Source organism: Charadrius vociferus, unplaced genomic scaffold (genome assembly GCF_000708025.1).
Source record: "Charadrius vociferus isolate BGI_N301 unplaced genomic scaffold, ASM70802v2 scaffold52, whole genome shotgun sequence".
NCBI lineage: Eukaryota > Metazoa > Chordata > Aves > Charadriiformes > Charadriidae > Charadrius > Charadrius vociferus.
The window spans coordinates 3881008-3896170 of NW_009647572.1; the positions used below are offsets into that span (position 1 = coordinate 3881008).

A 15163-nucleotide genomic window follows, 5' to 3' on the forward strand; every position below is an offset into this window, starting at 1 on the left:
TTTCAAGTTACTGTCATTTTTTTTGCTGTACTTTTAAAAAAACCTGAAATACCACGCAAGCTGTTAATATACATCCTTATAATGCATAAAGATGTAATTGTCCATTCCTAATTGCTGAAAATAATTAATTATATGATTTGTTACACAAAAATCAAGACTAATGAGTCAGTTGATTTAAGAATACATAAGCATTTTCACCGAATGTGATAGGATTTACACAGAAGTGCTTGAGATGCTTATACTTAAAAGTGTTTTAGGCATATTATATTGCATTTTAAAAGCTAAATTCAGAAAAAAATGCTACCAAATTGAAGTCTATATACTGTTAAATTTAAGACTGTACCTGACTGACAGATTTTTTGGGGAATTTCAGCTTTAATTTCAAAATCTTTATTAGCAATTTCATTAATCATAAACCTAACTGGTCAATATGGTCTGATCCATTTTATGAGTAAAGTAAAATGAAGACAAACTATGAAATAAAGTACACCAGGCCTACATAGATGTCATCCAAAGCAATGTAAAAACATACCCTAATTTGGCTGGTGCAAGTTCTTTGATAGTGAATTAGCTTTCAACGAACAGTTGGATTTACCTTTTAGATCTTTCATTTATTACATAACTAATTTGCATTACAGTGCTCTCTATGAGAAAAACATTACCACACTGTAACCAACCTTATTTAAAAATAATTTATCTCTGAAAATCGTTTATTCCCTAAAATACAAAGCAACCTGCACTGTTAAATTCCAAAGTCCAGTACTCCAGTAATGAAGCAGTTGGTAAAATGGGATGAAACCACACACGCGCGCACACACACACAAAAAAAACACAGGAAAAAGGGAAAAAAGAAGAGATGTTGCACTTTGCAATAGGCAAATGAGAAATATATCTGGCAGATGATGTAGAAAGAGAACTTCGTATTAGTTTACCGTAAATGATAGCTGGAGTTGGGGGAGCAGCTGAAAAGAACATTAATATAAAGGATTTAATCAGTTAGTAGCCAAAGAAACAGAATACTGTAGGTAGTTAAAGAGTATAATTATTAGAGACAAAGAAAAGTTAACTTATTTAGAGTAAATGGTTGATTTCATAATCATAATAACTTCCAAATAATACATTGATAATTTTTCACTGAAAAGTTATATTAGTCTTCTTGAATATTTTATTTTTTTTTTTTAATAAGGACAGATCAAGAAAATAAATAAAGCAAGCAATATTATAAAAATGTCTAAGTAAGCACAAGACATTTGGCCTATGTCATTCCCGGGTAGGCATAATATTACGACACAGTTTTAAAACACAAGCATACTTGACTTTGAATCTCAGCTCGAACTCAGGTAAGAATCATTCAGGACATTTACTGAAAACTTTCTTACAAACTGGGAGAAGGGGCAAAGTAACATATTTTACAACAATCTGCGATTATAGAAACATAACAGAGAGAACTAATTTAAAAAGAATTCCTTGAAAAGTCATACAACGAAGCATGTTCAGTCTTTCTGGAGCATAGTTTAGCTGCAAAAGGGATTCCTGATATAACATATTTATGTTCAAATACTCTGCAGTATGTAATCTACTGTGTTAGCTCAGATGTGATCCAAATAAAAACCTGTACAGCGTGAAACTGAATATGCCCTGTAGCTACGGGACCCTTTTGTAAGAAGCTGATTCAAAGACAAACTTTAGGGTAAGACTGTATTTTTAAAAAACTGAAACACATTTACAAACAGGTGACATTTCCTTTGTCCTGTCCTAGAAACCAAAACTATGTTTGCGCTTTTCATTTTAAATCTAATGTTTTTTTCATACTTAACAGTTATCAAACACAGTTCTGCTACCGTAAAGTTTGAGAGTATTCTTACCAACAACAGTAAGCACAGCACTTGCTGAAACACTGTCCAGAGTAGTATTAACTATGCAAGTGTATGTTCCATCATCTTTATCAGTTACATTCATAATGGTCAAGTTGTCTTTACCAACTAGAAACCTGCAAATACAATAGATTCAGCCACTGATTTTTCAATAACTGGTACTGTTATAAGAAACTTGCATAAGACATTGTCAAATCCCATATACTTGTGTATTTCAGCAAATTACCTAGACTGTAATGTAAACTATGGGACTGTCAGCCTTTTCTACATTGCTCTTGACCATCTTCCCACAATAACTATCCTAATATGCTTTTACTTCCAAATATACTCAAACAACTTTTAATTATCTGTGATTTAGAGCAAAATAGTCTTCCATTATCCTTTTGGCTTCTTATGCCAATTATCTTCTTACAATTGAGATATAGATAGTCAACGTGCACAATTAAAAAGTCTTACATCTCATTTTACTTCGAATTCTATTTTAATATTTTCACCACATTAGATGAGTCCTTTAGTCACCAAATATGGGACAGTAATGATATCTATCTGTCACCTTTGGAAAATGTCAATAGGTCAATATGTTCCTTTCAAAGATCAGGAGTGGACAAAAGAAACTACAAAATTAAAAATAAAGGAGAACTATTTTGTCCATACCTTTCATCATCTGGCAGTTCGTCATTGTCCTTCAACCATATAACTGTTGGTAATAAGGTAGAATCATGTTTTATTATACACTCAAATGAAACTTGGCCATATCGCTGAATCACTTTGTATTCTGGCTGTTTAATTATCATTGTTGGATCTGAAATTTAAAATTACTATTAGATATTTTAAAAGTTTGAAATTCTATACTAACCTGTGATGAAAGAGTGATTAATTTCTTACCTTTAACTTCCAACTGCACCTCATTTTGTATCTTTCCTAATTCATTCCTTGCTACACACGTGTATGTACCAGTACTATCCTTTTGAGCCACCGGAATTTCCAAGGTTCCATTATCATGGAAAACGTATTCATTGCCACGCAAGATGCTACCTTTCACTCCCTTAAACCTTTATATAAAAAGTAATATCATTATCCAACATCACAGTTAAATTCTGCTGTATTTTATTATCAGAAAATGCAAACTTGGGAATGCCACATTAGAAAATACAGACAGAATCGCATAATGAAATTTAAACTTGACTCTGTAGGGAGAACATAACTGTTGTTACATTAAGCATAAGTAATATTGTATTAGTGTGTTGTAATCAGCATACATTCAAAAATGCACTATTTTAAAACTGTAAATAGAGTAAAAATAGTTGTAAAGCTTTAAATGTTTGATTCCATAGATACAACTGTCTCTTTGTACGTAACTTAAGAACAACAACTATAGCTTACCATTCAATTTCAGGCTTAGGTGAACCGAAATAAGCACAGTCTAGCAATGCAGGACTATCTGCGATGACTTGATACAATTTGTTAGCAGGAGTTAGAATTCTTGGCGGCTCAGCTGAAAAGACAATGATATCTGGGTATAGATACGAAGATGCAAGTACAAAATACTAAGATATCAAGAATTGCCTACAGAATTACACGTTAACGTCCTTCTCTGAAATTTCTGGTCTCAGTCTAGGTCCAAATACATTCCAGTGCCAGTAGCCTGAGGAAACGTTAATGTAGGACAATTATCTTGTGAAAAACAAATGCCTCTCCCCTGTTTACAAGCAATAGGGATGGGCACCAAAGGCAACCATTTAATTTGGAAAATTTAAATCAGAATATACTTCAAGAAGAGAAACTCCTGGGAATGAACTGAACTACATACTTCTGAACAAACCTGCAGGCAGAAAGAAGCCAAGATGTATTTTTGGCGAAACACCTACATTTTTTAAAGGAACTATGGGACCAAAGTGAATTCTTTAATTTAAAAGACAGTGTCTCTCAATCAAAAGATCTACTAGTTCCTGCAGGAGAGTCTTTAGAAGCCATTCTGCCTAGGATTTTGCTACTCACTTTGTTAAATTCAGCTAGAAGAATTAGAGAAGGCACAATATCTCCTAACTAGAAACACATTCTTGGGACGCCTTCAAGACAAATGCATGATCATGTCCCCTTGCAATAGCAACTTAGAGATCATCTATTTAACTAATCCAAAACACCTACAACCAATAAGTGTACCGTAATATACTAACTTAAGGATTATTATTTCCTGCCTTATTTGTTATGCTTCTGCTTGCTTGATTTACATAAACAAACAAACAAAAAAGAGAATTTCCTTTAAGTTTTCCCCAGTTTTCGCAACTATCCTTCTTAAGAATAATGAAAGTGAAATTCAGGAATATCCTACAAAAAACCACAGTATATACACCCTTGCCTTTTACAGGGCTCAAGAAGTTTGCCAATTCCCATGGAAGACCTCAAGCAAGGCTTGAGCATGCAATCCATGTAGGACACAGCTGAATATGCGAGAAAACTGAAAAATATAAAATCTGTTTCTTACCCAGAACATTCACAAATGCATTTGCTAGCAAGTATCCATATTCATTGGAAGCATTGCACTGATAGACAGCACTTGACCTTTCTTGCACATGTGAGAAAATAATGGTATCACCATCTACCTTTCTGCTAGGATCTTCTGGGGCAACTGTTGGAGTAAAGAAAAAAAACAAAACGTTTTTCTTAAACTGCTGTTGGATGATACATTTCATACTTCTGAAAAGAAGAAGCCATTTGAAAGACCAATATGCCCTTTCTTCTGTTTTTCCCGGGTGACTGTTCACTGGTTAGATGTGAATTTCAACATGATTAAGGAAGTTATTCCAGTTCTGCAAATATTTAGCTCAGGATGGTAGATTTCCCATTTTTTGAGGTTTTTTGTTTTTCAAAAAAGTGTAGCTGAAATCACATTTTGCATGCATTACAGAGGAAAAATACTGATATGACAAGATTCAGGCAAATACGGACAATATCTAGAAAAAATAAGGAAATATTTCTGAGTGTCAAAAGAAAATTATGTTAGTGTGACATTACAACTGTACAATCCTCTGTGTCTTAAAGGTTTCAGATTTGCAAATCAGTTGTTATACCATAAATAATTATACAAATATAAAAATAGCCTTACTCAGTGGAAAACCATCTCAGACTAAAACACAACTAATTCTTTCCCACAAAATCAGGTCTTCACAAGAGCAGTGACATGTTCTGTAGTAGCCTGAGCTGTCAAACAGCTCTCCCATCCCAGAAGAATCGAGAATATAAAGGAAAATAAAATTCTGAGATTTTACTGAAGAACAATAGCTGTCAGTTATGATAGAACTGGATGGAGTCAGGGAGGAACAACAGAGAAAAAAATTAGCTTATAACATCGCACTACATAAAAATGCACAAACTACCATTTACTATTTTAAGTAAATATTAAATCAAAACAGATCATTGTATTATCAATAGTTAAACTTAATGGGAAAAATATTTAATATTAATATTTAAAATAAATGCATATATGCATAAATAAATGCCTCATAATTTGGTTGCATCATCAAGATTCACACCTATATATATTATTGGAACTTGAGAAAATAAGTGTATTTGTGGAAGTCCCTTTCATATAAAATCACTTCTCATTTCTTTGGATTCATAGAAAAGATCAATTAACTAAATTAAAATCAATTTTTTTAAGTGGCAGAGCCTTTTGATTCAGACAGTATCTCAGTACTCATCTATAAAGAAAAAGGAGAAATTTCTGCTACATTTTCTAAAATCTACTGAAGTATCCGTTACTGAACTCTCTAAGAGAGAAGAATGAAAGCAGACAGATGAAGAACCACAGTTCTGTGCTCCCACTTGAGGGTATTTCCATCTTGGGTGAACTCTTAAGGCCATTTTGCATTACATTAATTTCCAAACAGATGCCTCAAGAACAGTTTTCGACTCCATTTTTAACTCTTATCTTCCATCACTCTGAGTTCAAATCAGTATCACAAATTAAAAAAATTCAGAAAGGATGAGTAGGGTACCAGTGGAATTTTAAATGCTTATTCTCTGGGGGTCTGGACTGCTGGCACTTATTTTTCTTCTCTTTTGCTTTACTTCCTATTGTGTCCCATGTTCCCCATTGCTTCCTATTCTATGTAAATGATATTTTCATTAAAAGATTCATGGGCTGAAAATAGATGGAGCAGGTGAGTAGCCCAGCAGGCAGACCAGTCAGCTGTGAGAAGTGGTCTGTTTCTGCATACAAATCACCATTAAACAGAAAATGCGCACACCTGCCCTCCCTGGAGGTTGGAGATCTGCCCATGGCCGTTCCAACCATGGCTACTTCCTGCCCCGGGCTGTGGGCTTCCCTCCACTCATGCCCTCTGAATCCTGCAGCATTTTCTGCACACAGACAGATCTTTAATGGCTGCACAGACTCCCCTCTTCACACACACTCCCATACGTAATACCTTACAGGCTGATGGTAGGACCCCTTCAGAGAGATGGAAGCCATTTGTTCAATCCTCTATGACTGAAAAAGGACTGAACCTTAAAAGAATGATTTAACCATTAAATGAGCATACAAAAAAAAAAAAAAAAAGAAAAAAAGGATAGCATCTTCACTTCCCACTGCTGTATTTAAGGAAGAAAAAAAAAAAGAGATCTCCTCCTTCAGTTATTTGAAGGAAAGGAGGTAGGTGCCTGTTCTCAGAAAAGGGCTTCAAGCTGTGGGTCCCAAGAGGAAAAAAAAAACAAATCGAGGAAAGTGTCAGGTTAGTCAGCGCTTCCTTTTGAGTGGCCTAGCCACCTGCACGCTGAAGGGCACCGGCTTTAGGAAGCTCTCTGTTGAAACTGGCATCTATTCAATAGTCTGTTCTGACACTCCTCATCCTCCCACACACCACCAACAGAACCTACACATCTTTGTCCATGTACTACACTATGTTTTGCAGCGCCAGGTCCTAAAAGTTAGAAGCTGTATCATCCAGCTGCTTTAATGATCTTTAGCATGTACTACTGTACTCACACACATAGAACAGCTGAGGTTGGAAGGGACCTCTGGAGGTCATCGAGTCCAATCACCTGCTCAAGCAAGGCCATCTAGAACCAGTTGCCCAGGCTGTGTCCAGACCAGGGAAGGATCACTTCCCTCAACCTGCTGGCAATACTTTTGTCTAATGCAACCGAGGATAACATTAGCCTTTCTACCACAAGGGCACATTGCCGGCTCATGGGGTCCACCAGGACACCCAAGTCCTTTTCTGCTAAGCTGCTTTCCAGCTGGGTGGCACCCAGCATGTACTGCGGCCTGGCGTTGTTCTTACTCAGGTGCAGGACTTGGCTCTTCTTCTTGTTGAACTTCATGAGGTTCTTGTCAGCCCATTTCTAAAGCCTGTTGAGATCTCTCTGGATGGTAGCATGACCCTCTGGTGTATCAGCCACTCCTCCCAGTTTTGTGTCATCAGCAAACTTACTTGCTGAGGGTACACTCTGCCCATCATCCAGATCATTAATGAAGATGTTAAACAGGACTGATCCCTGGGGTACACTGCCAGCTACTGGCTTCCCACTGGGCTTTGTGCCACTGGTCATCACACTCTGGGCCTGGCTGTTCAGCCATTTTTCTATCCACCTCGCTGTCTGCTTATCCAGCCCGTACATCAACAGCTTGTCTATGAGATTCTCATGGTAGACAGTTTTGAAGGCCTCACCGAAGTCCAGGTAGACAATATTCACTACTGTCCCCTCATCTACCAGGCCAGTCATTTCATCATAGAAATTTATCAAGTTGGGGAAGCCATGCTAACTACTCCTGATGGTTTTCTTGTTCTTAAGGTGCCTGGAAATGGTTTCCAGGATTAGTTGCTCCATCACTTTCCCAGGGATTAAGGTGAGGCTGACCAGCTTGTAGTTCCCTAGGTTCCTCTTCTTGAAGACAGGAGTAACATTTGCTTTCCTCCAGTCTCTGGGCACTTCTCCCAGTTACCATGATCGACCAAAGATTGTCAAGAGTGGCCTTGCAACGTCATCTGCCAGCTTCCTCAGCACTTGTGAGGACATCCCATTGGGGCCCACAGACTTATGTATGTCCAGTTTGCTTAAATATTCCCTGACCTGATCCTCTTCTACCAAAGACGCATCTTGCTCCAGCCTTTCCCCCTGGTCTCTGGGACCTGGGATTCCTGAAGGCTGGTCTTGCTAATAAAGACTGAGGTAAAGAAGGCATGCAGTACTTCAGCTGTTTCCATGTCCTTTTTTCTCTTTTCTGGGGAAAGAGAATGATGGCAGGGCCACTCAAGCACTGCTTGTTTGCCTTTGCTAGGATTCTGGGCACGTTACAGGACAGCTGCACAAAAAGGGGAAATGCTTTTGACACATTTGACAAATCTGAATTTGGAACTGATAGGCAAGGTAGCAAAGAGTTACGTAATACTTAAAATGGTTTTGTACAGTCAGAATAATGAGTGATGAGGATTTGTTATAGGAGTTCTGCTGCTGTTGTAGGAAGTTGAACATGTGCCCTGCGACAGCCAACGTTTACTCCCAATAACATCAAGTCTCAGGTTATGAACGTGGTTATGTCCTTTCTGGACAAAGACCTGATTGCCTGGTTTCACCTAATTTTTCCACCGCTTTGTATAATAAGACAGCTTCTTGACTCTATAGCTACATGCAGCATCAGGTAATTTTGTCATAGTTAGTCATCAGCACCCTGAATATCTTCTGTTCATCTGAATGCACACGTCCATCTGTTTCATAAACTTTAAACAGCCCAAGGAATTACTTTCATTAGTATGTTTAAATAACCACTATGGCACTACCTACTATTATTACATTTTTCCTGGAAAAAAAAGGCAAAGCGAGATATGCTCTCTGAAGAGAAGCAGTTAAAGCATGCCGCTATGCTTAAAGCTGGAAGGAAAAAAATGCAGATTTTCTTGAGATGTTTTACCCTTCTGTTGAACCACTTCCTTTTCCTGACCAACTTTAATTGCTGATCAATGTATATTTACTGAAATTCAGAAAGCTAAATACAATGAAGAACAGAATGACTGTCAACTGATCATGCAGTATATGATATAATGTTATCAGTCTAAATTCATGAAACAAACTTCAGCCCGATCTGTAAGAAAGATATGCATTTTGGGCAGAAAATTATCAAGACATGAAATTGGTTTACTGACTTTAAATTCTTTAGCTCAGATCTTTAAGCTCTGTGTAAAAATGGGGAAAAAAACCCACTGTTTGGAGTTGTGGGGTTTTTTAGCTTAAACACAAAAAATAATTTTTTATTGTGAGGGTGGTCAGACCCTGAAACAGGATGCCCAAAGAGATGATGGAGTCTCTGTCCTTAGAGATAATCAAAATCCATCTGGACACAATCCTGACCAACCAGATGCAGCTAACACCTTGCTTTGAGCAGGCAGGTTAACTAGATGTTCCTTTCACCCTCAACGATGTTGACATGCTGTGCTTTAAAAATAACCTCACAAACAATGTAGATTGAGAATAATTCACTGAGAAGGAGGTTTATACATCTTTGGCTGCGATTCTGTAATTTGCTATTGTTTACAAAAGCTAATAATGTGAAAATCATCACTCCTGAAATCAGAGTTCCTTATACTGTTATGACTTTCTGAAATACAACAAAGTGAGTATGAGATCCAGCTGACATCAGAAGTTCTCAGCTTTGCTAACTTAGACTCCAGGTCCCAGAGGGCACCGAACTAGGGTGTTTTTTGTTGCCTGAGAAGTATGATGTAACCTAAGGCAGTATATATTTTTTTCCAGAAGCATGTTGTGGATTACAATCATAGTTTGTAGGATATGTGAGTACTAACTGTTTCTATTCTATAGTGAAAATACCACTGTCATCCTCAGATGTTGTACTAGAGATTCCCTCTGGCTGAGAACAAGATGGAAAAGAAAGGGACAAAATGACTTGACTGCTTTTCCCTGTATCAATGAGAACACATACATCTCTGGCATGTGTAGGAGCTAATCTTACCTAGATCAGTAAAATGTCACAGAAAAACACAGTGAAAGCAGAGAATAATTTCTCTTTAGAAAAGAACAGAAATATTCGTTACTGTATTTAGATGCCTAATTCTTCTTTAGCAAATCAAAGTTATGAATCAAAATCAGTCCTGCTATGCATTCACAGTAACTATATATAATTGCTGGAAAATGAATGTCATAACACAAAGTCTGTTGTTTAAGTGTTATGGGGCTTAGTCACTCATTTCTTTAGTAAAGCTGAGTTATCATTTCGCATCAATATTAGAAAGTTTAGTTTATTAGTTTCTCAGAGAAGTTGAGACAATTATTTGATTTAGATTTTTATACTGAACATTTGTTGTTGTAATTCTACTACTACTATAATTCTGTCCTTAAGTTTATGCACAGATAACAGTGAATGTAAATGGAAGCGTGGTATCCGTACTGGCTCTTAAGCCATGATTTCCAACAACTGTATCTTCAGGGAAAGCTTTGAGGACCCTGTTACTGTGGAAAAAACACGAAGAAAGCAAAGGTTAGGTGCTTTTTTTCTGTATGTAGAAACATATGGTCCCTGTATAGCGATGCTCATGTATGCTTTTCAAGTTCTGACAGTAACTTTTGCTAGAAGTATCCTATCGTTCTTCTTGACCCACTTCTTCTTCCAGAAACTCACATTCATGAGTAATTTATGAATATAGTAACCATTTTGAAAAATAGAATAGTCTTTCTGTTGTTAAAACTAACTACAACTGAATGACTGAAATGAGATTTTTAAAGAATTATCTGCGTAATTTTGGACATTTGTTTTCAGATACATTAGCTACAACAACAGGAGAATATGACAGAAACAGGACTTGACATTATCAACCAACCAGCCAAGAAGACTGGTAAGAATATCCAGTGTGTAGTCATCGAGGTGGCTTCATAAGAAGGTATGTCCCTTATGTCCTCGTTTTCTGTAGATCATAAACCATACAGTCTATGAATGAGCATCTAGTTAACATTCCTCTGGCTGCAGCTGACTTTCCTCATAACACTGAAAGCCCAAGTCAGGGGCTACTACGCAAGACAGACCTGTTCTCTCAGATCTCTGATCACATTGCCTAAATACCATATTATGTATTTAGAAAATGTTATGTGACTAGAATCCTTTTTCTTCCTTTTTTTTTTTCTTGTAGGGGGCGGGGTGCAGTGGTTGGAAGCTACGCTTTCCGAGTTGAACACAAAACTAGTAGTGAAATAGCAAGGCTGGGCATTATAGTGTATCAGAGACTTGAGAACCTACACAGTCAAACCACAACTGAACCTAAGCAAGAAAAACAAGAAACTTAAGTAACCAAGTTTTGTCTTACTCTACCCTTTACAGTGAACGGACAAAGACTTAATTCTGGAAAAGATGGGACATGGAAGAAGATGCCCTTTTCCTTTTCTTACTGGGACATGGAAGAAGATGCCCTTTTCCTTTTCTTACTGGGACATGGAAGAAGATGCCCTTTTCCTTTTCTTACTGGGACATGGAAGAAGATGCCCTTTTCCTTTTCTTACTGGGACATGGAAGAAGATGCCCTTTTCCTTTTCTTACTGGGACATGGAAGAAGATGCCCTTTTCCTTTTCTTACTGGGACATGGAAGAAGATGCCCTTTTCCTTTTCTTACTGGGACATGGAAGAAGATGCCCTTTTCCTTTTCTTACTGGGACATGGAAGAAGGTGCCCTTTTCCTTTTCTTACTGGGACATGGAAGAAGATGTCCTTTTCCTTTTCTCACTAATCTCACTTGCTCCTCAGAAAATATTTGCTCCTCAGAAAATACCAGTGAAATCCTTGTGTCCAAGTTTCTGATTCTGATAGTACTATTACCTCCAAAGGGACAGCAGGTTATTACCTGCACTAGCCATGACCATCCTTTGACTATCTTGTGCAGAGTAAAAAAACGTGATTGTCAAAGGTTTTCATACCTGCTGCAGTTCCTAAGACAGATGCACAGTTCCAACACATGCTGTCCATGATGGCAGCAGAAGCAGTTGATAAATGTCTGCCCTGGCAGTCCTCTCCTCTCTGAGACTGAACTCCTCGGGGCATTTAAGTCCAGCAGATTTCTCCCTACGCTCCCATGGCTGGGGTGAACAGCTTGTGTGTGTACTCACAGAGAACACGATGGATGACGAATCTCTGAGCCAGGGATTATCAAGGCCTTTCACGAAAGAAATCTAAGGGCTAATGTTTCTTTCTTAAATTCAATGTGATTACTAATGGAGACTAAATAAAACCTAAGGTTCAATGTGAAATGTGGTACAAACAAGTGAAGAACATGTTGAAAGAAGATAAACAGTGCCCTTCAGAAAGATATGCATTTTGGGCAGAAAATTATCAAGACATGAAATTGGTTTACTGACTTTAAATTCTTTAGCTCAGATCTTTAAGCTCTGTGTAAAAATGGGGAAAAAAACCCACTGTTTGGAGTTGTGAGGTTTTTTAGCTTAAACACAAAAAATAATTTTTTATTGTGAGGGTGGTCAGACCCTGAAACAGGATGCCCAAAGAGATGATGGAGTCTCTGTCCTTAGAGATAATCAAAATCCATCTGGACACAATCCTGACCAACCAGATGCAGCTAACACCTTGCTTTGAGCAGGCAGGTTAACTAGATGTTCCTTTCACCCTCAACCATGTTGACATGCTGTGCTTTAAAAATAACCTCACAAACAATGTAGATTGAGAATAATTCACTGAGAAGGAGGTTTATACATCTTTGGCTGCGATTCTGTAATTTGCTATTGTTTACAAAAGCTAATAATGTGAAAATCATCACTCCTGAAATCAGAGTTCCTTATACTGTTATGACTTTCTGAAATACAACAAAGTGAGTATGAGATCCAGCTGACATCAGAAGTTCTCAGCTTTGCTAACTTAGACTCCAGGTCCCAGAGGGCACCGAACTAGGGTGTTTTTTGTTGCCTGAGAAGTATGATGTAACCTAAGGCAGTATATATTTTTTTCCAGAAGCATGTTGTGGATTACAATCATAGTTTGTAGGATATGTGAGTACTAACTGTTTCTATTCTATAGTGAAAATACCACTGTCATCCTCAGATGTTGTACTAGAGATTCCCTCTGGCTGAGAACAAGATGGAAAAGAAAGGGACAAAATGACTTGACTGCTTTTCCCTGTATCAATGAGAACACATACATCTCTGGCATGTGTAGGAGCTAATCTTACCTAGATCAGTAAAATGTCACAGAAAAACACAGTGAAAGCAGAGAATAATTTCTCTTTAGAAAAGAACAGAAATATTCGTTACTGTATTTAGATGCCTAATTCTTCTTTAGCAAATCAAAGTTATGAATCAAAATCAGTCCTGCTATGCATTCACAGTAACTATATATAATTGCTGGAAAATGAATGTCATAACACAAAGTCTGTTGTTTAAGTGTTATGGGGCTTAGTCACTCATTTCTTTAGTAAAGCTGAGTTATCATTTCGCATCAATATTAGAAAGTTTAGTTTATTAGTTTCTCAGAGAAGTTGAGACAATTATTTGATTTAGATTTTTATACTGAACATTTGTTGTTGTAATTCTACTACTACTATAATTCTGTCCTTAAGTTTATGCACAGATAACAGTGAATGTAAATGGAAGCGTGGTATCCGTACTGGCTCTTAAGCCATGATTTCCAACAACTGTATCTTCAGGGAAAGCTTTGAGGACCCTGTTACTGTGGAAAAAACACGAAGAAAGCAAAGGTTAGGTGCTTTTTTTCTGTATGTAGAAACATATGGTCCCTGTATAGCGATGCTCATGTATGCTTTTCAAGTTCTGACAGTAACTTTTGCTAGAAGTATCCTATCGTTCTTCTTGACCCACTTCTTCTTCCAGAAACTCACATTCATGAGTAATTTATGAATATAGTAACCATTTTGAAAAATAGAATAGTCTTTCTGTTGTTAAAACTAACTACAACTGAATGACTGAAATGAGATTTTTAAAGAATTATCTGCGTAATTTTGGACATTTGTTTTCAGATACATTAGCTACAACAACAGGAGAATATGACAGAAACAGGACTTGACATTATCAACCAACCAGCCAAGAAGACTGGTAAGAATATCCAGTGTGTAGTCATCGAGGTGGCTTCATAAGAAGGTATGTCCCTTATGTCCTCGTTTTCTGTAGATCATAAACCATACAGTCTATGAATGAGCATCTAGTTAACATTCCTCTGGCTGCAGCTGACTTTCCTCATAACACTGAAAGCCCAAGTCAGGGGCTACTACGCAAGACAGACCTGTTCTCTCAGATCTCTGATCACATTGCCTAAATACCATATTATGTATTTAGAAAATGTTATGTGACTAGAATCCTTTTTCTTCCTTTTTTTTTTTCTTGTAGGGGGCGGGGTGCAGTGGTTGGAAGCTACGCTTTCCGAGTTGAACACAAAACTAGTAGTGAAATAGCAAGGCTGGGCATTATAGTGTATCAGAGACTTGAGAACCTACACAGTCAAACCACAACTGAACCTAAGCAAGAAAAACAAGAAACTTAAGTAACCAAGTTTTGTCTTACTCTACCCTTTACAGTGAACGGACAAAGACTTAATTCTGGAAAAGATGGGACATGGAAGAAGATGCCCTTTTCCTTTTCTTACCGGGACATGGAAGAAGATGTCCTTTTCCTTTTCTTACTGGGACATGGAAGAAGGTGCCCTTTTCCTTTTCTTACTGGGACATGGAAGAAGGTGCCCTTTTCCTTTTCTTACTGGGACATGGAAGAAGATGCCCTTTTCCTTTTCTTACTGGGACATGGAAGAAGGTGCCCTTTTCCTTTTCTGACTGGGACATGGAAGAAGATGTCCTTTTCCTTTTCTTACTAATCTCACTTGCTCCTCAGAAAATATTTGCTCCTCAGAAAATACCAGTGAAATCCTTGTGTCCAAGTTTCTGATTCTGATAGTACTATTACCTCCAAAGGGACAGCAGGTTATTACCTGCACTAGCCATGACCATCCTTTGACTATCTTGTGCAGAGTAAAAAAACGTGATTATCAAAGGTTTTCATACCTGCTGCAGTTCCTAAGACAGATGCACAGTTCCAACACATGCTGTCCATGATGGCAGCAGAAGCAGTTGATAAATGTCTGCCCTGGCAGTCCTCTCCTCTCTGAGACTGAACTCCTCGGGGCATTTAAGTCCAGCAGATTTCTCCCTACGCTCCCATGGCTGGGGTGAACAGCTTGTGTGTGTACTCACAGAGAACACGATGGATGACGAATCTCTGAGCCAGGGATTATCAAGGCCTTTCACGAAAGAAATCTAAGGGCTAATGTTTC

General features: G+C 37.7%; 1 protein-coding gene across 6 annotated transcripts in view; it reads right to left on the bottom strand.

The window, feature by feature from the left end:
• The window catches only part of NRCAM (neuronal cell adhesion molecule), a 74176-nt gene that overhangs the window by 39962 nt on the left and 19051 nt on the right, over positions 1–15163 (bottom strand). For 5 of the 6 annotated variants that reach the window (XM_009880856.1, XM_009880860.1, XM_009880858.1 and 2 more), the window contains 6 exons: positions 4360–4503; positions 3258–3369; positions 2760–2926; positions 2529–2676; positions 1866–1990; positions 933–962 (listed from right to left, as the gene is read on the bottom strand). In XM_009880856.1, coding sequence (XP_009879158.1) covers positions 933–962; positions 1866–1990; positions 2529–2676; positions 2760–2926; positions 3258–3369; positions 4360–4503 — 726 coding nt within the window. The remainder of the gene's footprint in view (positions 1–932; positions 963–1865; positions 1991–2528; positions 2677–2759; positions 2927–3257; positions 3370–4359; positions 4504–15163) is intronic. The other variant, XM_009880859.1, reaches the window with a different exon arrangement.